General features: G+C 30.4%; 1 protein-coding gene across 1 annotated transcript; it reads right to left on the minus strand.

Annotated features, from left to right (window-relative positions):
• Positions 1-27,772, minus strand: LOC112596204 (inositol 1,4,5-trisphosphate receptor). The gene is made up of 49 exons (XM_025341695.1): positions 27,362-27,772; positions 26,703-27,024; positions 26,560-26,630; positions 26,260-26,456; positions 25,702-25,788; positions 25,191-25,622; positions 22,985-23,281; positions 19,797-19,938; positions 19,357-19,718; positions 19,119-19,282; positions 18,930-19,034; positions 18,576-18,861; positions 18,145-18,464; positions 17,890-18,034; positions 17,542-17,795; positions 15,799-15,954; positions 15,562-15,721; positions 14,801-15,011; positions 14,403-14,677; positions 13,939-14,228; positions 13,606-13,777; positions 12,945-13,391; positions 12,141-12,485; positions 11,722-12,063; positions 11,256-11,557; positions 10,950-11,085; positions 10,408-10,863; positions 10,186-10,318; positions 9,850-10,055; positions 9,515-9,738; positions 9,287-9,398; positions 8,570-8,930; positions 7,620-8,369; positions 7,299-7,460; positions 6,787-7,040; positions 6,221-6,400; positions 5,870-6,097; positions 5,390-5,710; positions 4,944-5,183; positions 4,599-4,791; positions 4,359-4,532; positions 3,811-4,178; positions 3,498-3,662; positions 3,133-3,316; positions 2,028-2,266; positions 1,563-1,728; positions 652-812; positions 403-573; positions 1-308 (listed from the first exon to the last, which is right to left on the minus strand). Exons 2-49 carry the CDS (start codon positions 26,909-26,911, stop codon positions 183-185), a joined length of 11,481 nt encoding a protein of 3,826 aa, XP_025197480.1. The 5' UTR covers positions 26,912-27,024; positions 27,362-27,772; the 3' UTR covers positions 1-182.
• Between the last annotated feature and the right edge of the window lie 25 nt (positions 27,773-27,797).

Raw genomic sequence — 27,797 nt, forward strand, 5'->3', positions numbered from 1 at the left:
ACCATTAAAACAATAATATTATTAATAAATGAATTCTAAGTACCCCGTGATTTAAGTATTTATCATCGCTAATTTCATTACAAAAGTTTTTGTGTGCGTATTGTATTGAATAATTTAAAAAAATTGTATGTATTTGTTTTTATAAGAGAGAATAGAGAATATTTAAGGTTGCCCTTGGCTTTTCACAATATGCCCATTTGATTCTGCTGACGCAAAACATTGACTCCACCACCTCCACCTATGCCATAATATGCACTGGTCGAATTTAACAATCCAATTCGTTGTCGCTGTTTTCGTTGTTCTGTCATCTAAATCATACATAAAAAAAAGGAATAAATAAAAAATAAAAAAACCATTATTGTTGTAGTATTTCAATTGTTATAGAAATAAACAAAGACATACCTGTTCTTTAAGTTCAGAAAGCTGTTGTGATAATAATGCCACTAAAGTCTGTGTAGTTTCTAACTGTGTTTGTAAACCTCTAAGCTCGACCTGCTCTCCTTCGCTATCCACTTGGGCAGCCATCAGCAGTGACATTGCTCTTAGACGTGGAAACCAGTCTAAATTACGGTCCTATTGGAGTGTTTAAATAAAACACCAGATGAAAAATTTGTGTAAGTTATAATTAGAAGTAAAATAAATTCAGCTTACTTTGACCATGGCGTACACATAACTTTCAGGACCTGTGAACTCAGTAGGGTCTTTTACTTTGACCAAAACGATAAAATACAAATAGTGCCACATGTTGTGTTCACATTTAATGTGCTCTTCAAAACTTACGGTTTTATTGTCAAATGCGGATCTATTGAGTCCTGAAACATATTTTTATATTAACAAATGTTAACATAATTATGATAAATTTTTGACCAAATATTGTAAATTGTATTTATAAACATCTATCATTATAAAATGCATAAATCAGTTAAATATAGTAGGTTACATATGTCTTTAAATAATAATAATACACATATATTATAAATGCATACATTGGAACCTCTATTTAACAAATTTGAAGGCTCTCTGAAAAAAATTTGATAAATAGAAATTTTGCTATAAAGAAATAATATTTTTTTTTTGCTCGAAAAAAAAATCATTTTTAGCGTACAAAAGGTATACAAATAATAATATAAAATATGTATGTATAATTTTAATTAATAAATTAAAATAAAATAAATACATTTAAATCTTTAAAGGATGTAAATTATAATTTTTTTTTTATTTTTTGTTATAAGAACTTTCTGATTGAATAACTTTTGTACTATTCTGAATATGAATTTGCTTATACTTATTTAAATAAGTCTGATTGAAGAATGTATACTTTGTAAATATGCAAAATACAAAAATAGTTTTTAAATTTCTTGAAAAAATAATATAATAAAACATTTATTCGTTTAATAGAAACGTTTTTGAATGAAAATTTAATAGTTCCATAAAATATTTTGTTATTTAGAGTTTTGTTAAACAGTAGTTTGTTATATAGAGGTTCTACTGTAAATCATAAGTGTTTTATAATTAAAGTATATTGGGTGATATTAAATACAAATTTTGTATACTATACATACCACACACAAAACACGTGTTTTTCAGTATCAGTTCTTTTTGTTGCTTTTCACTACGTAGGTCAGCAAATGTATCGATGATGACACCAAAAATTAAGTTCAAAACAATAATGATGACAATGAAGAAGAATAGTAGATCATAAACAACGCGAGCCACAAAAAGAGGTTCCTGTTTATTATAAAACAATACTTTAGCAATAGATTACGTGCAAAAACTTAACTATTCAAATCTAAGTTTAAAATGCTCATTTTGTTTTTTTATTACAAAATAATTTTATACAGGAGATAAATTTTGTAACATTGTTAAACTAGTTTATTACCCAATTCATATTATAATGTGTTAACTAAATAATAAGCTATTAATATCACACAATTAATTAAAGTTTTTTTTTTTATAAATATATACAACTGATATTGAAGTATTCAAAAATAATCAACAATAAAATTATAAACAGTTATCATATATACCTGACTACTGGGTGCTCGAAGTATGTCACCTATGCCACCGCCGTTCCTTAAACCCTGGTTTAATGTTGTTACTATGCACATGATCAATGAGTCACAAGCTCTTTCTTTCCGATCACCACCCCCCGTATCTACAGACAAAGAAGATCTTGTTAAGCTGCTATCTCTTCCATCGCAGTTAAAATCATCTCCTGTTGCTGCAGCTGCCGAACAGGATTGCTGGTCGTCACTGCCACTTGTGTCTAAAAAAGTAATCAAGACAAAATGTAAAATCGTAGCCAAATGATAACTATATAATATAGAATATATTACGATTAATATCACAAAAAAGAACTATAAAATTTCTTAAAGTTAATAATTGTAATTTTAATAATAACATTAAGAGAAGTGAAAACGACTTTTAACTTAAACCGTTTTATATATTACTAGCGGATTTTTTCGGAAGCTCGTTTTGGTTTTATATTATAAGATTAATAGGGCTGTGAATTTAATACACTAAAAAAACTTAAAAAATGCATTAAAAATTCCAAAAAAATGCAATAAAATATGCACTTAAAATGCAAAAAAAGGAATATAAAATGCCAAAAATTATTATATAAAATTAATTTAAAGTGGTTTTTAATTTAATTTTTATATTTATATTAATATTAGGTACAGGATATTAAATATTAGTACAAAAAAGTGTTTATTTAATAAAAAAGTTAAAAAATTTGACATAATATATACTATACAGCCTGTGTAAAATAAAAAAAGTTTTCAAACAAGTTAATTGACAGAATTTGGTTAAAAATACTAGAAAATGAACAAAAAAAAAAGCAAAATATGACCAAAAAATGCGAAATATGACCTAAAATTGCAAAAAATGACCTAAAAAATTAAAAACGTCAAAAAAATGCAAAATAAAAGTTTCATAGATGGATTCGTAATTACATAATTCAAATTATGTACTTACAAAGCTATGTTTTACAATCACCAAAAAAAAATGTACTTTTCTATAAATTCACAGCCCTGATTATTATTATTAGGTATACGATTTAATAATTATTGTCATAACTATAGGAAGTTAAAAATAATTTAGAGTATAACAAGTAACAAATAGTGTACTCACCAAATACGACGTCGTCGTCAACTTGTACCAGAAAATCGTCTTTGAAGAACATGTAGCCGATTATAGAGAATAAGTAGACCAATATGAGAGCTAGAACGGCGGTCAGTATTATAGACCGGCCATTGCGTGTGACCGACCGTATGACATTCAATAATGTTTCTTCACGATACACAACATCCAACAACTAAAATGCACGATAAATACGAATATACAATATGCAATCAGTATAATATATTATTTAAATTGATTTATTATAATTTACATAAAATTTTATAACCATTTATTATGATAAGTACCTAACTATAAATATTGATTAAGATATCACAATATTATTGTCGCAATAAAGTATAATGTTTATAGCTTACCAATACGCTATAGAAAAACGGATGCATGCACAAGCCGAGTATGCAAAACATAATGTACATCAGATGGTAGAGAATTTCGGCGGAAGCCAATATCTGACCCAGGCGCTTGGTAAAGGTACCCTGATTGCCCATGATACTGATAATGTGCACACTTTTCATTACAACCTGTAATGAAAAAAAAAAAAAGTCATATTTGTTACTTTGCTATAAAATGAGTGAGTTAGTTCCACTGTGTACTGTTTTCAAACGAATGAAAAGAAAATTATATTATTTAAGAAGCGAAGGCGGCGATGAGGTGAGTATAAAAACGTACCGTGATCGCGCCTAATAACCAAAGTGTGGGTTCCGGGCCAACAGATAATATTAACCGGAGGATGGCCGTGACGACCAAAGTGGTGCGTACTGCCGCAGTCCATCTTCGTCGGCTTGTCCGGGTCGTCAGCAATGTACGCCTTCGCCTGCGTCGACGCTGCTGTCTACGGCGGCGAGTCGTTTTCCGTTGTTGTTGTTGATCTCGATCACCACCTCCGCCGCCATCTTCATCTTCGTCATCGTCGTCGTCTTCGACATCGTCGACATCATCAGCGTTATCATCGTCTCTAGCCCACAACAAAAATGCAGCTGCGCAGATTGAAGCCAATAGTCCGAGCCAAACAGCCGCAGAAACATGGCCACCCAAAGCTGTAACAATACGATACAAAACGATTCAATTTTATACTATTATTTATTAGAAAAGATTCGAAACATGATTTTTGATATTGGATCACCTTAAAAACGTATACCTTTCGACTTTGACACAACGCAAGAACAAATTTCACATATTATTTACAATCATTGATTGTTTATCTAATGAATACTTACCAGATATCATACGACGGCGTTGCCCATCATCACTGTTGTTACTACTGCTACCACTACCACCATTGTCAAATGGATAGAAAAATGCTACGATAAGATTGATGATCACAGCGCAATTAAACAAAATGTTACTCCATAATGACATAAAGCTGCTAACCCAAAACAACGACGGCCGAGCTGTAACATAACGCCAATACGCATACTTAATATTTGTTGTATTAATAAACGTGTTTGAATGATTACCTCTCAGCTTTTTTTGCCACATCATCTCGTTGAACATGTCATCAGTCTTCTCGAAAAAGTCAGAAACTTTGGACCCTTGATCATCACGTTCAGCTGTATTGTAGATCTTGATTTTAGTGTCGCGGGTCAAGTATTCACAAATCTCGGGGATAGGAAACACAATTTGTTCTAGGGTTCTATCATGTCGGACAATCTGTAAAATAATGTAATACAGTTACCACAATATATTGATACCTTAAATTACTATTGGGGATGGAAAAATTTAAAATAACATTATTTCATATACCTAGTTGCTAATCCACACTATGATACACACTTGTATATGATTCAATCGATTTACTATACCTCTATTTGAGCTGTATGCGATGCATAATAAACTAAAGCTCGGTTGACACGGGGGTCGACTTGGTTTTGTTGTTGTAGTAGTTGTTGCTGTTGCTGCTGTTGTTGTTGTTGGTTTTGTCCACCTGTCGCTTGAACACCTTCAACTTCGCTACAGTACAAGCTATTAGGTTTTAGCAAACCAGCCAACTCTTTATTATGTTGCGCTAGCTGGTGACACAATATGTAAATGTTGTGGCCAACCTAAATATGTATAAAATATAATTAAAATTATAAGTAAAATGTTAAACTCTTAAAAATTAGATAAATAGAAATTTTATATTATACAATATACTGTTTACATAATACATGAATAGTATAAAACTTGTCTAATACATAATATAATTAAGTATAATAAGGATTCTCATGAAACTTTTTATGTTATTTGTAAACTTGTATTTATTTCGTACTTCTTTTGGCGAAACACCGCTATCTTCATCATCATCATCGTCACAATCACCGTCTATACCACCTGCGCCACTGGTACTACGACTGCGACCACTACTGATGGACGTCCCTTTGCCTAGTCTAACATCTTCAATATAGCAATCATCTTCATCACAGTCTTCTTGGTCATCGTCATCTTCTTCATCATCATCGTCGTCGTCGTCGTCGCAGTTATCATCATCGACGCCGTAATCCATGGCCAGCCTACCACCAAAACGTCGGCGCGTTAGCGAAGTCGTCACGTTGTATTGCTGTTGATAGTATGCCCGACATGCCACATCAACCTATATGGAAAAATGTAACAATTCGAAGAAACGAATGGATAATAAAACTAAAACGGTGCAACGATACTATAAGACTTATAGTATACTTAGTATACATTTATTGCTCGACGTTTAACTATTACAAGTGACATATAATTATCATTGAAAAATATTAATTACCAACTGCTTAGGATTCATATTGTAAAGAATGCGTTCAGCATTTTCACCATCCCCTCGGCTCTCCATAATAGCCAGCAACAATTTAGATGCATTGTTTTTCAGCTCCAGTACTAAATCCATGCGTGTTTTGCCTAGTGGGTTTATATCATTCAGTATAAGTGCTGTGATTATATCTAAACCGTTAGATTCATGCGTAGCGATACAATTTTGATTGTCATGGCAGGGCCCCTAAATAAAATGTTGTTAATTATATTATTTGTATTTATAAATAACTATATAAAACACTATTACTAATTGAGTCATGTGTCGGTTGCATAGCATTATAGTTGATATTAAATTTAAAAAACAAACCTGACAGTATTCAGTTAGCGTTTCTAGTGTTTGATTAATGAGTGATACATTGTTTTCGTTGATATATAGACCCAATAATCCTAAACCACCTGTTGTTGAACCACATATACAGTCCAAAAACATCAGAGTTTCGGATACTAGATTATAATTGACTTTGTTATTTTGATTTCGAAGTAAGTTCTACAAAATATAAAAATTGGTTTATATCATGATAGCATAGTTAAGACATTATTTTTTGTTAGATTTGTATTTATAGGAGCTTACTTCAATTAGTACAGTGTTAAGAGATAGAAAAATAGGTACAAGAAAAGTTAAATTATTAATAAAATTATTTTTTTTTTTTAATAAAAAACAATTTATAGTTAGGCATTTGTGAAACATCATAATACATCAACAAATCGTACGTTACTAATAAACCTTATAGACTTAAACCTTTTTGGCAATAATAGTTTTTCATGTTGTTAATAACAGATAAAAAATATTGATTTAATAAAAAGAGTTGAGGTCGATATTATATTATAGAATTGTAAGAAAAATGAATGAACAAAGTCATAATATCATAATACCTGTAGATCACGATTGTGATTTTCACACAAAAGTTGCAAAAAACGCAAAATAGGTTGCATAATCAGAATTTTAGGTGAAAGCAGCTGTTGTTGTTGTTGCTGCTGTTGCTGTAAGTACTGCTGCTGCTGTTCTTGTTGTCTGTGATAATAGTAGTAGTATGAATCGTCAGCTCGCTGAAGTCTATCAGCTGCAGTGCTGTTAACATCATCAGTTATTGATGATCCTTCAACGTTCTCATCATAGTCTAATTCACCTGTAATAATGTATTGGTTAATACGTTTTAATTTAAGAGTTATTTTTCATATTTATATAATTTGTACAGAGATATAACAGTAATAAATTTTAATTTGTAACCTTTATGATAAAATAATAAAATTGTATAGTACAATAAACATCATTAAAATTTATAGAAATTCAAATTTTCAAGTTTTATTCTAATACACGTTCTAAGTGAAATTGTAAAAAGCGATTCTTTAATTTTTAATGAAAATAAATATTGTTTTTAACATACCAGTAGCAGAATTAGTTGGAGACGTTACTGATAAATTTCGAGCACCAATCGCATACGCGTGGCTAGTAGCTGCTGCAGCTTGCGCCAGTTCTTCATGCAACTCATCTGTCATTATTACTTGACGCGTTCTGCCAACACCTCTAGATCTTGTAGTTTTACCACCTGTATGTATCCAAGTATAACAAAAACGAATATTTTTAAATTTTATGGCCATGATATCTTATTAAAAAATAGTTGTACTAAGTTTGATGACTATATTATATAACCATTATGTATTGTATAAGTTTTGTAAAACTGAAAATAAAATAACTATATGCGAACCTTTTTTACCGAGACTTCGATCAAAACCGTTGTTTTGTCGTCGCTGACCACTACGGTTTTGTTGACCATTGACAGATGGCATACGTCGTCCACTTGCAGCCATTTCAGCCTCTTGCTGTTGTTGAGCTGCCTGAGCTGCGGCTGTTGTGGCAGCTGTATTTACCGATACTATAACCGTCGACTTTATTTCGTTTTGAGCGTCACGCATTTTGTCATAAAATACTCGGAAAAATAGTTGGCAACAGTTCACCGATGGATCAGTCGGACTAGCACCACTACTTCGCCCACCACTAGCACCACCGCCGGCAGAAGCTGCAGCTGCTGCGGCAGCGGCTGTACCCGGCGGCAATGGCGACAATAGTTTATTGTAAACGCTACGCTGGACAACGGGGTTGCCACCTTCTAACAGGGCGACGCCCAGCTGCACAGCTTCGACAAATATTGAGTAAGACGGGGATGCAGAGAGGGCTGCAGCTGACGCTGAAGCCGATGGCCCAAAACCACTTGCTCCTGCACCACCACCAAAGTAGTAATTGTTGCCAAAAAAATTACCACCAACGCCACCCATTGAACCAAAGAATCCACCGACAGAACTACCAACACCACCATTTCCACTAGACATTGATGCCGCAGCTGCTGAAGCTGTAGCTGACTTTATGATGAGTTCGACAACTAAATCGGACGCTCCTTCTCTGTCTAGATGGGTCTGTACTTCATGTAAAGTAAGCCCAGCTCGCCGCAAGAATTTTGCTGCAAAAATATGTAAATATTATTATAATAAAGTTATCGATGTCATTAACACATAAAATATATTCAGGAATAGATCTAATACTCTAACAAACTAGTAGGCAAACTATATTTAACCCGTCGTATTAATTATCAACATTTTTATTTTTGCATCAGTGTGTAAACATCTCATATTTAGTTTAAGAAAGATAATAATTATTCACCACCAGGTCCATGAGTGACTCTGTGTTGTTGTTGTTGTTCAGATCTAAATGATATTGGTGGTGGAGGTGACCATGAAGTTGTTGATGGAGATGGAGGTAAATGTTGTTGATGATTGGTAGCCACATTTTTTGTCAAAGGATCTTCAGTAGCAGAAGAACCCATGAGATGGCTGCCAGAAGTCGTTGAAGCATCATCATTGTTACCTTCATCGTCATCAGTAGCGTTAGCAATACCGCCGTTGCTTTCTTGATCAGATGTGTCTATTCCACTATCACTTGAACCATCCATACCCATTAGGCCAGTGCCGATAGCGCCACCATTGAAGTACCTTACTAGTAAGCTTTGTCTCAGTGCATCACCCTATAACAACAAATACATAAGTAATACATTTCATAATAATTTTTCACAGTATTTTTAAGTTGGTCATTAAATTAATAATATATTAGTATATAGAATAATTAAGCATCACAACTATTTTTCAGAAATGTAAATTATGATAAACATTTTTATTTATATCAGCATAAATAAAAGTAGAAATATCACATTTTTAAATTAAATTGACTATTACATTTGAATAATATGGAATCGTATTCATTACGATAGTACACAACAATATGTGTAAAAAAAAAAAATAATAAATCCGCTTTTTATATAATATATTCAATGATGGAAGAATTGAGTCTTAGTAATAAATAATATATTTAGGAGTGATATACCTTGATGCCGTAATCCAAATCTATAGCCATCATTTCTTGCAAAGTTTTTAAGACTTTAACACATAATTTGTCTTCTTTTTCTTCTAACAATTGTTCAGTATGTTTAATTAACCTAGGAAAAAAATGGTTAGTATATAAATAAGATGAATATAAAACAAGAAAAATCGTTGGATGCAAAACAAAAAGAAAAGATTGTAGAAGACAAATGAGATATGAATTCTGTAATACCTGCTGATGAAACCAGTAACTCCACACGCTGCTGCAGCTACTGTAACGGAAGCCGTGTCACCAATAGCAGCGGCTGCAGCTACGGCAGGGAATAAGAGTTCCGGGCGATAGAGTATATCGACAAGTAGAGATAGCTCAGCTAGGACCAATGGCCTGAGCTGGTCTTCTAATACCAGAATTATGTCCTGCAGCCCTTCAACGATGCTCTTATCTAATCGTATCAACTAAAACAAATAGTTTAATATTTAAACATATGATGATAGGTAGTCAATATGAAGTCATAGTTTTAATAATACATAATAATTATAATGGATAATGGCTTATAATTATGATACCTGCGATTGTGATCTTTCGATCATTTTTTTAGGCGTTAACTTTGCCGCTTGCAACCATTTAGTTGTTTGTCTTCGAAGTAATAGCGCTGATGGAGATGAATTTCCACCAGATATCCCTCCACCGGTAGAGTTTTGTGATTGTCTGTTGAATATACCATTAATGTGAGTTTGTAATTGTGAAGGTAGATCAATTGACATATTCTTGGCTGTTCAAATAAAAACCAAAGCTTTAAAATGTTATTATATTATTCATGCTTTAAGATGCAGCAATTCAGTGTAATATATAATTTAAAATAAATAGATAGTATAATAGACAGAATTTCAAATGAAACTCACCATAATCTGAAAGTATGCGTATTGTGTTTTCTACGTTAAATCGCTGTTGAATTGTCAAATGACCAGCAGCAGTTAATTGCTGATGTACCCTAACTGCGGCTTGTAAGAGTTGAACAAATATTGGTTGTCTAGCCTGTAAAAACAATAGAACGAATACCAAATTAATATTTGGATATTGTCATTTCTATACCAAAATACAAATGAGTTAACTACAAACAATACCTGTACAACAGCAGCAGCATTAGTATTGACAGTCGAAGTAGGAGATGCTACTATGGTCGAAGATGAACCACTGCCACTTTCATCAGCACTAGTTTGCAATCGGTGGTGATGATGTTGATGGTCCGATGATGATGCAGTTGATACAGCTGCTGCTGCAGCAGCTGCTGCGGCTGTCGTTGAAAATGGACTGCCAAAAAATGAACCAATAACGGTGATCAGAGAATCACATACATATTTTACTAGCTTGCAGTGTGATTTTGTAAGGGTAACACTGGTAATGGTCGGCGGCGAAGTAGTCATAGCCGCAGCTGCCACTTGGTCTGCTACACGGTTCATATCAGGCAAGAAACTCTTTTCAAATACTGTCCACATATGATTTGATGCATATATTTCTTTCATCTCAACCTCAGTGTCAACATAACAGTGATTCAAAAAGTTGACATAAGCTTCTTTTACCTGATTCACAACAATTTATAAATAATAAGCTTGATGTCTCGTATGATTTATTCACAACTAATGAATGATTGAAAACCATTAATTACCTCTAATATGCAGTCTGGATGTGATACCATAGAGACAATATCATCTAATGATAATAAGCTGTGACATTTTATTTCTGTGTACACATTCTTACCCATAGTACAATAGGCCAGTAGTTTAACTAACTCAATGTGGTATCTGAAAATTCACCATTTCAAATGTTAATATTATTTAACATGTTTTGAATAGTATATTTCATAGAATTGTACAGCAATAACTAATAAGAATCACAACTTTCTAGACATCATTGGCGATAAATAATGTGTTCAGTACATTAAAAAAGCAGTTTAATAGATAAATGAACAAACCTTAGAGCATTATGATCATTATCATTTTCATATTCAGATTCTTCAATCATTGTCACTTCCTCTCTCAAAGAACAGTTTTCTGTAGATACTGTATCCCCAATATCTGTAGCTAACATGGGATTAAGATTGGCTTCCTGATGTTTATCAGATGCACTTCTACTATTGACTGCCGACACTACCAGCATTTGCACGTCTTCTCGATACTGTCGATCACGCTCTTTTCGCATCATTTCTACAAATTGTTGGAACGATGCCTTATTGTCATTATAAAACACCAATACGTCTTCACCAGCATTAAGTAGCTAATTAAAAATGTAGGATTCATTAATTTTATGTAAAATTATAGTTAAATATAAAATTGATATTGTAACTTGTAAATGAAATGGATATGTAATTTATTTATACTTTTGAATATCAAACAATTGTAATTTTAATTTATATCGTTATAATTCTTATATAAACATACTTCTTGCATAACCATGTCCTGTGATTTCCTGATAAACTGCTGTTTTTGTATGGCAGCAGCTGCGGCTGCAGCTGCACCATGACGCTGTTTCATACCACCACTACCATAGTAATAATTTTCAGGTTCCTGAGCTGAGGGATCTGACACTGAGGTGGATCCAAGTGTAGGCGAACAACAACCTACAATTGTCTGAAAAAACTCCAAGTATTCGACACGTTTTCCCTGTGACTCAATACAATGTATAAAATGTTGGACAACTTTATCACCACCGCCGCCACCGAAATCGTTACACAGCACAGGGTTGTCTTTAAATATAGCACAAACGGTACGTGCATCACGAATCTGATGAAACCATAAAATTAGATTGTTTATTTATTTATTTTGTAATGGTTAGCTATTATTTTTGACGATTATTATACCTCAGGGTTAAGAAATAGATCCAGGTGTGCATGTAGTAAATGTTGGTTTTGCGGGTTACCTAGGCAAAACGACTGAAGAAACTCATGTGCTAGTTCCATCAGACCATCCATACGCCGGTCTCCTTTTCGATCGTATGGCACCTGTAAAAGATCCAATACAACGGTATGTACGCCTACATTGCGTAATAGCCGTTGTTCGTGCTTTTTGGGTTTTTTTATCATTGTTGTGGCCAAGTTAGGTGTAGTTCTAACGGATAAATTCGATCTAGAAGATGATGACTTAAGTCCAGTACCCACTGCTATAGGTACACGATTAACGCACAGTTCATTCATTCTGATCAAAATCTATAAAAGCAAAAAAAAAAAAAAATTATCATTTCATTTATCAATAACAAAAACAATTGTTGATTAATCAATTACATAAATATTAACTATATATTTGTTTATACATTAAACAGGCTTGTTTCACTTTGTTGTACACATTGAAGCTTTTTCAAATTATTAATTTTTGAAATAAGATTGGTAAATTATAACAATATTATAATAGAGAGTGATATATTTATTGTAAGTTGCAATATTTTATGATTTGCAAAAATGTATTCTGTTCAACACAAAATAAAAATAAAAAAGTTGTTTTTGTGGTTTTCTTAGAAATCTTGGAAAATTATTCATATTTAATTATTTTAAAAGTTCAATTTGTAATAAACGTTAAGTATTCGAATATTAATATTGTATGCTTCAAAGTATGGATAGAGTGCATAGGTTAGGTTAATTATCATTACTTTTATCACAGGATATTGTTACCTTTTGTATTTTTTTGTATTCATCTTCTTCTTCTTCTTCTTCTTCTTCATTTCCAACATCATCACCGCCAATTGTAAAAGTGTCATAGGCTCCTTTTTCAGTGGTATTTGAAGGTTGACTTGGAGTTGTAACATGGTCATCATCTACTGTTATTGGTTGCGATGGTGTAGTTTCGATGGCGTTTGTAGATGGCGTAAAGGCCACTGGTGTGGTAGTATCTGTCATTGTTGTAGATACTTGGGTGATAGATGCAGATGTTTGTTGTTGGTGTTCATCACTATCATTATGTAATTGTTGGCTACTACCAGGAGCTACTGTAGTATTAGTTGGTTTATTTGACTTGTAAACCCACAACTCAGATTTCTCAACACTTTGCCGTAAAACATCTAAATCTGATTTTATCTGTTTATACGATTCAACATCAGCGTCTGACACAAGAAGTTGTACCTGTTAAAAAATGAATAAACAATCAGATTGTATTAAATAATAATAATAATATAGTATTATACATATTATTATACTAATAAATGATATTTGCTAAGAAAAATTGGTCACAATATATTAAATTTGTACTATTTATATTATATAACGTGTATATAATAATATGAACATTATCTTCAGAAATAATTTCGATTGATAAATCATTATTTAGATGACGTACCTGTTTGAACGCTTGTAACACTTCCTGCCGTTGGCTAAAATGCCGGAACAACAAGTGTAATGCTCCCGAGACTAGTGCAGGGTAATCATGCATGGTCAGGTGCAGGAGCACGCGCAAAAACATTCGGCCGCCGTTGTCGTCAAGATCCAAAGCAGCACCACCACACTCTTCGCTATTGTTAAATTAATCAAACACACACACACACACACACTCGAGTTAATCATAGTTAGTTATTGTGTTTGGGTTGAGGAACAACAATCAGAATGAAAAAATACTACTAAAAAATATCAAACCAAAAAATCAGAGGCGAGAATAAAGTAATAAGATAAATACCTTTCTCCAAATATTCCTTCAGCTTGAGCGCCGACCCGTTCCAAATCAATTGACTTATGGTAAAGATGATCGATAAACGCCGATGACGACACAGATGATGATGACGATGATGTTGTGGTATTGGAAGAAGTTGTTGGTGATCCCGTACCTGTAGTTGTCTGTTGCGATAAATTTGAAATGGATGGTGCAGCAGCCACTGCCGCAGCAGACTTTTCAATTTCATCAAATTCCCGTTTGAAAATAGAAAGCAAACATCCGATACGATAATCTAAGCGGACGTCCAATATAAACTGTATACACAAAATTTTCCACGTGAGTAATATTACAATCATAATAAATCTAATTTAGAAGGGAACATAATATTATAATTCAAATTATGCACGTATCATATAATGATTTTAGCAATAATAGTTAACATAATATTTGTCAAAAAAAAAAATAATAATAATAACAAACACACTCACCTGTAATATTTCAATAATTTTCAATTTTGTGTCCATGACTAGGGGATACGCTTCACCACTCACAATTGTTGAACCACTGCTACCAGAAGTTTGCTGGTGTAGTAGTGATGAGGACGATGAACCTGTCGTAGCTGTGGTAACCATACTCAACGCAGATTTCGACTTATTTAACAGTGGTGGTGGATGCCTGCGCCCATTACTTCCACCAAGCGTAAGTCCAGTAACTACAGCGCCAACGTCTCCGATGGCTGATCTCATAGCACCAATTCCTTCAGCTGTATAAACATTTATATGAAACCCAATTATAAAATTGTATGATAGATTTCGTTTTAAAACCATGTTATGTTTAAGTAAAATTGTAAGAACAAAAATTATCTTAAAATTGTATTTCTTCTTACCTTGTACATCTACTGATTTCGATGTTGTTGTTGTAGCTGCAACCGCTGCCGAAACACTGTTAACAATATCACTTCCATTTCCACGGCCAACAGCAGCAAAATCGTTTTCTGATACACAATCTAAAATGCTCAATAGTGTTTTTGTGAGTCTGAGCAAGTCACCAAAACTGTAGAATCCAAAATAAATCAAGTCTCTGGCCAGCTTGACCACCTATATAATAAAAAAATGATGAATTAACCAAAGACTTCAAAACTTGTTACACTAACAAAAACAGTAGAACAAGAAAGTATCTAAAACTTAGGTTTTAAAAATATTTGAAAACACAGTAACTGTCAATTAAAACTAATCTCAAATACTTGTCAATTAACAGCATTTTTTTTATATATATATAAATAAGATGATATTTAATTCTGTGTTTAATCAAATCTAAATTTTATATGGTAGTTTATTTTTTTATTTTTTGTTGACACTTTGTTAAATGATGATAGAAAGTAACATTTTAGAAATAAGTTTTGAGTAATATTTCTTAGATAAAGATATAATATACATTATAATAATTGATAATATTTTATTATCTTTTGTACAATATTTAGAATATTTATGAGTAATAATAATAAAGAAATAAGTTTAATAAAATATTTAGACAATTTTTTACACTAATCAGGATGAAAATGTAATTTATACCTAAGTTAATATATTATAGTCTAAAGCTCCATAAGCATGTCATGAATAATAATAAATAAATAAACTAATGATTAACCTCAAAAGTCAATTTGTTTTGTTGAGCATCTTGGAAATTCCACATCTTGGCCACTACATTAAACAAATAGTCTTCAACGAATGCTATTGTTGAGCTGAATCGGGTACGTACTTGTTGAGCGGCGGCTGTATCATTGTTTAATCTCCTATTATTATCATAGCTGAAACAAATTTATATCAATTAATTTATTCAATCATTATACATAATAAAATCAATCAATAGTTTTGTATTACTCACTCATCAATACTTATTTTCAGTGGAATCTCAGACCACAATCGAGCGTATTTGACAGGAGTAACAGGTTCCTGAGGGTCACGGTCTACATGCAGATGTAACATGAGCCGACAAAATGAAGCACGTAAATCATAACGAACATTTTCATCAGCCATACATCTGTATAAGTAAAATAATAAAAATAATCATTTAATTAATATTCATAATTACATAAAAAATACAAAATGGTATGACACATAATAAAAAAATAAACGTATTAAAGAATATTTTGATGAACTTTAAGTTAATAGCGGTTTTGAATGGATAAAAATAAATTTAGAATCAGTTATACAATTTTAACATGGTACATATATAAATTAACCTACATATTTATTATGATTTAAAAAGTATTAACTTATAATCAATGTTAGCAGCTTTAAAAAATTGTAAAATTTATAACATCGACATTAAAACTTGATTCACATAAAAATAATAATACTTGTATTTAAAATGCATATCAATTTCAATATAATAACATATATCAATATATGATTGGCAGTGTTGGGAAGTAACTTAAAATACAAGTCACTAAAATAAAAATACTTTAAATGTATTTTATAATAATTTGATTACATTTTATTTAAGTAGTTGATATGTGATTATAGTTACTTCAATAATAAATTGATAACATATACAAATATATTATAAGTATGACTTTGACAATAACATTTTTTTAATGAATAGCACTAAAGATATATTAAAAAAAAAATAAAATAAAAATAACTTTCAATTTTAATAATGTTGTATTTTTATTTAACTCAAAAGAAATGTATCTTGAAAAAAACTAATAAAAATAATATAATTACAATTTTGATGAGCAATTTATAATGTATTAGTGATATTTAATTACAAACAAAATTAACTTCTTCAATATTGAATTAATTGGTAATCAATCTTTTTAATCCTATATTTCGGAAGATAATATTTTATGTTAAAAACACATAACAACTAGGGTTTGTAAATTATAAGAGTAACATATTGTAGTAAATATATACCCTTGATTTATAACAGACCAAGCTAGAAATCTGAACATTCTGAACTATACAATGATAAGTTTCAAAATTTAAAATTTAAAATGCATAATATTTTGTATAATTTATTAACTTAAAGGAAAAAATATATGTTTCATTTATTTTCATACACATATTAACTGTAATTAATATTTTCTAAAAAAAAGTAGTTTTTTTTCTTACCCTGTGTATTTTAAATAATATTTAATATTAAACTCAATATTATTTTATTAAATATTTATTATCATCGTCGCAGTCAAATATTTATTTGACGACAACAATGTGATGTTGATTTTACTTATACTATGATAATATACTGAAATATTATCTTATCACCAATAAGCTATTGACTTATCATAAATCTATTTATTGTTTATTCATTAGTAAATTTATCGTATATGATTTTACAGTATTTATTCTATAATTAATATTTTTTCGTGTATATTTTACAATTTTTGTTCATATTTTGTCTATTTTAATGCCTACAAACTAAGCCCTATAAACTAACATAACCAAATAACTATTAAATTTAATTACTTGTGCTACATTAAGGACAAATAATAAAGGAATATCTTTTTGAGAAGTAAACTATATTTTGCCAGTGTTCAGAATTAACAGTGTACTAAAGTTGCTTTGAGAAATCAAAAGACAACAATGATTTAATATGTATTTAGTATGTATTATGTTTTATACATACTTCAGTATTAAGTCGATGTCTAGATGTGGTGAAAGATTGTTCAGTGCCAAGTATTGACGGTTTAAGCACATATTTGAGAACAGGTCCAATTGATGTCGATAGTATTCAAGCAGATGCCAATCATCATAACCATCACAATTTTTTGCTGCCGCAATTGCAGCAACACCAGCTTTGTTGTGTTGGTGTAAGTGCTGCAGTTGCTGTAGCTGCCAGCGACGAGCTTCTGCTGATAAGTCAACCAATGATTTGGAATTCTATTTTAATATAAATAATAAATATGTATAAAATAAATCTATTATTGTTATATGTTACTTATTTTTGCAGGTTTAAAAATTTACTAAGACAAACCTTTCCATTATTCCAAGATAACATGACTACTTGGTCATCATTTAAGTCAGAATTTGAAAAATCAGTGGAAGTCTGTTCGTGACTATTCAATGGAGAAGCTTTTCCACCTTTACTTTGTTGACGCTTCACCAATTGCTTCATCATTCTTTGATTTGAATAAATTTTAATACGCAATATAAATAAATGTTTATTAAACAGAAATAAACACAAAAAACTTCATTAAATATAAAAAATAAAAGTTAAGAAACAACTTACCGAGTTTCAATAAGAATATCTCGAGAACCACTTAACAGCACACTTTTACAGATTAGTTCCTGTGTGATGGCAATAGCCTTCTTATTCGATATGCATAAATCACTTAGATAATCAAGAAATCTGGGTGCTGACTGGCTGAATCCTCCACCACCACCATTTTTCAACCTTACTAAACCAACAAATGTTTCAATTTCAGCAGCTGTGATGTGTTTCTCAAGCAATTTTCGATTGTTATGCAATAGTGCTGTTATTGTGTCCTCGGCAAGGATGTCAAGACCTATTTGTTTTTGCATGAACCCAAAATGTTTGGCAATGTATTCCTATAAATTTTATATTACAATATTTATTTAAAAGTATTAAGACTTTATGATAATATTAAAATAACACTAAATAATAATTAATATTGATATATCATGTATAATAAGCAACACCTGATTTTTCCGATAATCATGCTGACTAAGCCGCAATATACGATAACATAGACGAAACATGTATTTATATGCAGTTGCATATTTTTGGTTATCTCCATCTGGAGATTCAGTTGTTGTTATTAATGTAGCAGCAGCTACTCCACCACAACCATCTCGCACACCATTACTTCCATTATTGTTTCCTCCACCATTAGAGTTTATGACATTATCCATGACAAATGGAGCTTGTAGTATCTTAAAAAGTTGCTTGAGAATGTCTTGTTCTCGAAGCAATTTTTGCCGGTCCCTATTTATAATAATAATTAAGAGTAATAACAGTATAGAACATCATTAAACAATTTAATAAAAACTTACCTGTTTGGATTGGCCACCACCAAATCCAACGCTTCTGATTTGTTTTGCTCATTTTCCATATCAGCCAAAAAGTACACAATATCTTGAAGCAGTGTTGTGACAGCCCTTTATTTAAAAAAAAAAACAAAAATGCAAGTACTGTTATGACAACAACATTTTTATAATTGACTGTTTTATTTTTTAAGTTACCGTCTCTCATTAGCTGATATTGAGCCGTGTTCTAATAACTTGGCACTGTTACATGCCAACACTTTACATGCATCATTGGCAAAATCCAAATCACGTACCTCAGACGGCGATACTGGTATTAGGGCAAATGCTTCCTTATCATCTTTGACTGGAGCACAGCCAACCTTTTTTTTAATTCATGCATAATATTTTAATCAGAGTTGCTATAAAAAATAACAATTAAAAAAAAATTAGGTACTTTAGACATGACTGGTTTATCTTCATCCTTATCGATAGGAATTGAAGTGCTGTGGACCCAAGTATTGGTACACAAATGATGGAGACGAACGTATGATGACTGTGGCACTATTGAATCTAAGTTGGCTGGTTGATGATGATGTTGAAATGCAGTACTATAACCTCCTCCATAACCTGAAATTGCAGGCGTTCCAGATGATCCACCATATGCTGGAGTGCCACCTGATTGTAACTGACGAGCAACCATCCTACTTTGACCACTTCGGCCTTGATACAACGTTGTAGGATCAAGTTCAAATAAAGAAGATATCTCGTTTGAATGCGGCACTGACACCAAATGATATACAGGTCCACCATGAACATCTATGTATATAAATTATTACAAAAAAGATTAAATATTTAACAAATAAATTAATAAAAATATCAACAAAATTGAAAAACCTCTGAGTTTTGATCGCATTTGATCCATAGTCTCATCGTCATCTATTTCAGCAGCTAGATAGTGACCGGTAGCAAGGTGTTTAAACCGAAATAAACAGTTCCAATGGCCAGCACCACCACGACAAGGGTCATGTTGTACTACCTATATATGATTAAAAAAAGAAAATATATAATTAATACTTAAACACAAGGATATCTGTTTATAATTTATTATATAATATGAAACAAAAAAATTGAATTTATTCAAAATATAAAGTAACTAAATATTTGTAAAAAATAAATCTAGGAAACAGTTATTTATGTAAAAACAACATATCGACAATTACTAAGTCTACAACTAATACCAGGGTCAGCATGATAAAAATTCTGCCAAGATGATAATAATTCCATCTATATTATTTTATACACACATATTATGATATAATATACAGACACACAATCGTGCATGAACCGAGTTATAGTGATTCATGTTAACAAATTACTATGACGTTTTTATGATAAAAAACTATATTAAGATAAATCATATTATGTAGAATGTAAATTATACATAGCCGCGTAATCGCAGAGACAAACAATAAACAGAAACATTTTAAAAGTAATTTTAATCACACGGAAACTAATTATGAACAAATTAGAACGAGTTTATTCAGGGTTTAATACGAGATAATTTTACAGTGTCTTTAAAATAGTAGAGATTTTGTTTGGAGAGTCAAAAAATAAAAATGTACGATAGACATAAATTTAGTATTTTTTTTATTGTATTTATTTATTTTATGACTTAAAATCAGTCAAATTTTCGAAGCGAGTCATAGTTTTCCTACCATTGATCTGTAATAAGCTTACAGTTAATATAAATCATAATACTGATAAGTTAAAATTAAAACAGTAATTAATATATAATGCATATACAATTAGTAGTAATATTTCATTTATTTAAGTCATTTTATCATAGAAAACATTAATATTGATTTATATAAAATACATAATGGTTACTTGGTTCATCATCAACGTTTTATAAGAGCAAAGTATATTAATGATCTCATTATAATTTGTTAAGTTGTTCCTTTAAATCAATGGTCCCAAACAGTATATTTTATAATATAAGCATAATTTATTGTTGTATTGAACTTCTAATTTTATAAAAAATGAACGGTTTAATTTTAAACATAAATAGTTGTAAAATGTTAAGAATCCTATTTTAAATCATTAAAAATAATATATACGTAATAAAATATATATTATTTCCTGCATGCACATACGAATCATACGTAATTTTTCTTGAGTTTTAAGAGAACGTCACACCCGCATGTGTTGTCTCCGTCTTATACACGTATAACATGGTAAATTTTCGTTCACAAGTTTTAATAGTGTGTTTTTAGTTTTGATATTAGAATTAATTAACCTACAATCAAACTTTTAGGTAAGAACATTATCTGTGTTCTCTCATTGGTTTTTTATGATGTTTCAATTTTTAAGTGAATTATGAGTATGAAAAATATAAATATTTGAAAATGCATATAGTTCACTTAAAAATTAAAATATCATAAAAAAACCAACGAGAGAACACAGATAATGTTTTTACCATAAAGTTTGATAATAGATCAATTCATTCTAATATCAAAACTAAAAGCATACTATTAAAACTGGTGAACGAAAATTTACCATGTTGTACGTGTGTAAGACGGAGACAATACATGCAGGTGTGACGTTTTCTTATATAGATATAAAAGTATTATATGCTTTAATTAGCTGTTAGGTACCTAAAACCCAGAGCTTATAACTATAGTACGTATGATATAAAAACCTAAATATGTGAATATATACCCTGTATAATAATACGATATTATTATTTATTATTTAAACATTGATTTACATGGAAATAAACTTTAATTTATTCACATTTAAAAATGTATTAATATACAGTTCAGAAACATATCTTAAACCTACTTACGTATATTTTGTTTTAAGATATGTTCAAAAGTATTATAGGGCAGGTATACACAAAAAAATCTATTATTTAATTTATAGATATAGATTGGTTTCAAACAAAAATCATACAAAGATGCACCAGGTCAACATTTATTATACTAGGATAGAAAAAAAAAAATGACCCAAAAACTACGTTAATATTGTTTATGATTGTCTAAAGATTTTGATGAAATAGGATATTCATGCGTAAAATAACGATTTCTTATCAAACAATTTTTTTATTTTATTATTGTTTAAAAACAAATAACAGTATATAGGTTCTTGAAATTTTCACAAAAAGTTGAAATTAGTAATTTATTTACATAATACAATATCAAAATATAATAACTCATTTTGATTTAATTTTAGACATTTTACATTTTTTTTTCTACAAATATCAAAAAGAATATTGTCGAAAAGCTTGAATAAAGTTTCTCATACGATAATTCTAAGACCAAAAACTCTAGAAAATATATAATTTCATTTAAAAAAAAGGATATTTATTTTGAAATTCAAATTTGAAAAACCTATTTAAAAAATAATTTCTTGAGATATAAACAGGGTAATTCTTTTATAGAAAAACACTCATTATTTCAAAATCTATAGAAATTATTAAAATATTTTTTTAATTTTTTACTTTTTTGAACAACAACATACATTTTTAATCTCATATTCTAAAACAAAATAATTTTCGAAGTATTTTGATGGACATAAGTCAAAATTCGGACCATTAGTTTATGAGTTATAAACATTGTAGTAAACCAACATTTTACAAAGTATTTCTATACCACTCCGCTCACCTAAACTTTAAATACTCCAAAAAATATTCTACTTAAAAAAAAAAAAAGTAAAAACTTAAAAATGTATAACAATAAAAATATTAATATGTATATATATTTTAAAAAAAATATTTTATTTCAACTGGAAATTATGTAAAAAATATATTTAAAAAACATTGATGGATTTTGTTCAATAAAAAATTATCCAGTTTAAATTCTTTAAGTTCTAAGTCCTTAAATATTGAAATATAAGAAATACTTAATTAATGGCCTTAAATTTTAGTAAATAGGAAAAATATACTTTTAATCTAATCTAAATATTCTTACAGCAGTGTAATTCTTTAGAAACTTATAGAAAAACTATAATTCATTGTAATATCTATAATTAATCAATTTATATTTTAGTAAATAGTGGCAATAACTATATTGAATTTGACATACCTCCACTTCCCAAAGTGCTTTGCTTGATGTGGCAGCCGTGGCTGAAGTCCGTCCAGTAGTTCGTAAGAATACATGTTGTTGTCTTTTATACTCGTCCATTGTAAGAAACTTTTCTTGTTCAGCATGAAATAACCTTAGAACATCTCCTCCTTTCAACACATCATCTTGATTGTCTCTGTGTTCCATAAATAAAGTGACCTTCCACGACTGCTGTTGATACTGTTGGATTTGTTGATTGTTTCCATGTTGAACATGATGATGGATGGATGAGCCTGTGGCAGCATTGACAACATTTACCTAAATTGCATAAAATTATAATATTGTGTGTATAATAATTGTACTATAAAAATATTGAAGTACTCTATTTTTTATACATATTATATTATATTACCACATAAATGATTTTTGTAATAGATAAGTGATCAGATAATTTTTTTTAACTGACTAGTATCAGAAAATGAAAATATTATAATATTTATTTTTTAGTTATTATTTACCTATAATTGATTTAACATATATAATACAAATATTTTTAAGCAATTGAGAATAAATAAAATAAAATTGAAAAAAAAATTTATAAAGCTTCATTATGTTTGACAAGTAATTAATTTATGAAAATTTAAAATGTATACTAACAACATAATCAAATTTATTTATTTTGATTGTTGAAAACTAATGCTTATTTCTCTAAGAATATTGATGACCAAACCTAGAGTTTTAAATAAAATAATAAGAATAAATGTATTTACTAAAAAGAATAATTTTTTTTTTATATAAACTTTTAACCATATTGGTTCATAAATAATAAAAAATCTATCATAAAAGTACACTTTTTAATACTTATTCAAATAAGTATTTATCTTAATATTATTTAAGTTAAACCCTAACCAAATATGTTGTGGTTTAAACAACAACAATTTTTTTAATTTTGATAACATTTATACATTCTAGTAATGGTTATTTTCTAAAAATGTTGATGGTTTAATTAATTTTATTTATTCTGATTATATTATTTGATATGAACAGAGTCACAACTAGCAGGAGTGAGGTGAATTGCATTCTCAAAAAGACCTTATAATTTTATAAGAAGGCCTCCAAGACTTGGACTTTAAATTATATTAATTTATTTAAAATTTGATCTGTACCTAGACCCTCGAAATCCTAGTTGAGGCACTGAGTATGATCATCTAAAGTTTAGTAAATTTATTTAAGATATTTTTAATTATAATTAAAAATTACATAGCTGTTTTATTTTCATGTTATGGTGTGAAAAATACCAAAAATAGCTTAAATACCTATTAATTATTATTTATTGTAATTCTATGTTTGAATTTATCAATCTAACTGTTGTGTTTTTATTGTAAATGAAGTAAAAAATATTTAATTATCTATAGATAATATTATGAATTTTATATTACACAAATAGCATACAATAATTGTTTAGGCTATCTTGTCGTATGCGTTCTACCGTAGATCGCGGTCTACCTGCAATTACGGCACGCTTGTTGTATACGCTCTACTACCCAATTTATCTTTACTATCGTGACTTAATGCTAATAAAGATTATCACTTTCTTTTACTGCATGATATAATTTTTGATTGTGTATTTAGTTATTGGCCGACAGTTCTTGAGTTTACACGGTTTTTATTTTCACTTTTCAATATGCTTGCAAAAGAATTTTATACCATAATTCAAACGAAGAATCAGCTACTAATTTTTTTAATTTCTAAAAATCTTTTAGTAAATGTAGAAAATATATTGTGCGATAAATGTATATATAATCTATAAATTGTAATCGTAATCCGTGCCGGCCCAGTTAATATTATCTTCAAAATTATCTAAACTGCGATGTTTGATGGAATAAAATAAATCTAAAAATACGGTTTCCAAATATTCCTATAGTTCGGCTTATTTGTATATAAAATTAATGCTTGTACCTATCACCTGTATATATATATATATATATATATATGGTGTAATAAAAATAATAATTACTTATATTACTTACAATTAGAGTGGTAAAAACGGTAGAGCGCATACTGCAGTTGTAATGTCGCCGGTAGAGCTCATACAAGATAGCCATTGTTTATAATAATAAAACATCATTTAACAACAATATTAAACATGTCATTACGTACACACATTAAGTGATATAATAACCGTTTAAATATGGAAATATAATATGAAGACAAAAATATAACTGACCTCTTTGCAGCCTGGATTGTCCGGAAGCTCATAATTTCCAGCAACGTGCAATGCAACTTGTTGTTGTTGATTATAGTAGCCACCACCTCCAAAGCCGCTACTGCCAAATGAACCAACACCACTGAATCCACCTCCTCCACTAAATCCACTGCTTCTGCCAAAGCCAAATCCCATTGTACTACCCATGGAATCTCCTAAAGCAGGTGTACCGAGTGACACGCCACTACCGCCCACACAGGCAGGCACCATGGTAACCTTATCTCCGAGAACAACATTATCACCAGTGGAACGCAGCTTATAAAATGGCATCACATACCACCATGAACCCTCATTACCATTTGCATCAAGGTAAACACGCATAGCGTTTTTTTCTAACAGGGCAGGTAGGCGTTTGTTCACAGTCAAGTATTTATTGGATTTCAAGTGTAATAGCTGTAATGATCAAAATGATTGTAAAAATAACTAAGTAAAAATTGAAATAAATTAATATTGTAATATTGTTGTAGTGTACCTGTACAACTGTGCCATACTGGATTACAGTCCCCAACAATTTACGGTTTTCTAACTCATTCTGACGCTTCTCAATCTCAGCAGCATGCTAAAAAGTGTGGCAGTAAAATTTAATGTTCAAAACAGAAAATAATATGTGTTTTAGCAAAATGTATAATTTTTGAATTTATATATTCTATGACACTATGTAAAAAAGTAAAATAATGTAACATTTCATAAAAATATATCTTATTTAAAAAAATAATTCTCAGATTTAATAACATGTAAAAATAATCTAATTTAAACATACTACATTTACAAATTTATTATTTAATGTTTCATATATCAGTAATTTGTATAAATGAACATTTAACCTGGATTTAACATCTAAAATATTATATTCATATCAATAAAACTCACTAAGAATTTAAATAAATAAAAATGCAACCATTATTCATTTTGTGCCAACATATACAGTAATCTATATATTAAAGTCTATTATTATGTATAGTTTAATAGTAATACCATAATCATACTCTTACTTACTAATAAACTTATTAAATGTGTAAAAGATACTTACATGTAGTCGTTTAATCAAGACAGTATCTGTAGCTATCGGAGGTCCTACTATTGTCGTTGATCCCAATGGTCCTATTCCAGGCGGAAATCCATTACCACCCAAACGCTGATGCTGTTGGAGCTGTTGTTGTTTAGCTGCTTTCCAAAATTGCTTTTGTGCTGAATACCGATTCATTGGACACATCATAAAAAGGCAATCTAGCGGAAAAATATTAAAAAAAAAACCTCATATAAATATCATTCATTAAGACACAAATATTATTGTATTATTATTATACTATATATTTATATATATACACACCACGGAACTTTTTAGGTGGATTATTTAGATCACCTGCTTCAGGACAAACAACAGCTCTATCATCCACCAAACTATTAATGAAAAAAAAAAAATTACTATAATGTACAGTAATATAAGTACTAAAATATAATATTTATAATTACCCTAAGGTGCTAAGAAAGCCTGATACACTGCCTTCTGAGTAAAGCGATACTACATCACCCAAGTGTAGAAAGCTACTGGCAGCTGAGGAGGATGAAGATGCAGCCGCTGCTGCTGCAGATGAAGCAGCAGCTGCAGCCGCAGCAGCCGCTGCAGCTGCAGCAGCGGCTGATGACTGGTGTCCGCCACCACCTCCTGGTGAAATCATCATCTTAGTGATTTGTTTATGTTATCTATAATTTTTGAACATGTGTTATGTGCTATCCACTTCTAATTGAACTGAAGATGAAATAATCCATGATAGTCTGCACTTGGTAATAGGCACTATATAATAAATAGAAAACACATAAATTATTGTTGTTTTCTTATCAAAACCATACACTATAACCCTAATCAATAGATCATTGTATACCAATCAGAGCAATTTAATCTATAATTGGTTGGGAGAAAAATGAGTATACAAAAATGGAGTGAAAGTTGGAAACACAACAGTGTATTATTAATAATTGAATTACACACTGAACATCAATGCAAACTAAGTCTGCAAACGCCCAAATTGAAAGTTAATTTTTCTTGTGACCATACGGGTCTTAAAATAATTGCATGGAGGATATATTACTATAATAGGAATATGATTAATTGCTTATGAATTTGTAGTTACCTGTGCGCGGAAAAATACAGATCAAAAAGGAAACCGTAAGGTATCGAAATCGAAGGGTATTTCGATTAATATTGTCGTACAAAGGCGACGTGTGACGAGTGATTTTCAGTATCGATAATATTCGCTTTGTTTTTTATTTCGTCGGAAGCGTAAGACCAGCACAAAAAGTCCGATCCAAAGTCCATAGACGAGCCAGCAAGCGCGCACGTGAGCACGGTGCTAAGACGAGCGACCGCGGCACCACCACCTGCGAACTCAAGACTGACCAACAAGACCGTCTGCAGCTGACGTCGACGTCGTAAGCAGTTATGGTCCGAAAAACTTCAATATTCGACGTGTGGAAAACGGACGCGAAAATCACCACGGGTGTTGTACAATTATTATTGTAACTGCCGCAGTCTTAATACGACTAAATTTAATTAAGACTCACGCACAC

This window comes from Melanaphis sacchari, unplaced genomic scaffold (genome assembly GCF_002803265.2).
Source record: "Melanaphis sacchari strain LSU unplaced genomic scaffold, SCAv2.0 Contig30_pilon_pilon, whole genome shotgun sequence".
In the NCBI taxonomy this organism is placed as follows: Eukaryota; Metazoa; Arthropoda; class Insecta; order Hemiptera; family Aphididae; genus Melanaphis; species Melanaphis sacchari.

Excerpts from the sequence above, each read along its gene's own strand:
- LOC112596204 (XM_025341695.1), bottom strand. The coding sequence starts at position 26,911 with ATGATGATTTCACCAGGAGGTGGTGGCGGACACCAGTCATCAGCCGCT. Across the intron at positions 18,862-18,929 it reads GTGGTGGCCAATCCAAACAG|GGACCGGCAAAAATTGCTTC; the intron begins GTAAGTTTTTAT and ends TATTATAAATAG. Across the intron at positions 8,370-8,569 it reads AGTCACTCATGGACCTGGTG|CAAAATTCTTGCGGCGAGCT; the intron begins GTGAATAATTAT and ends ATATTTTTGCAG.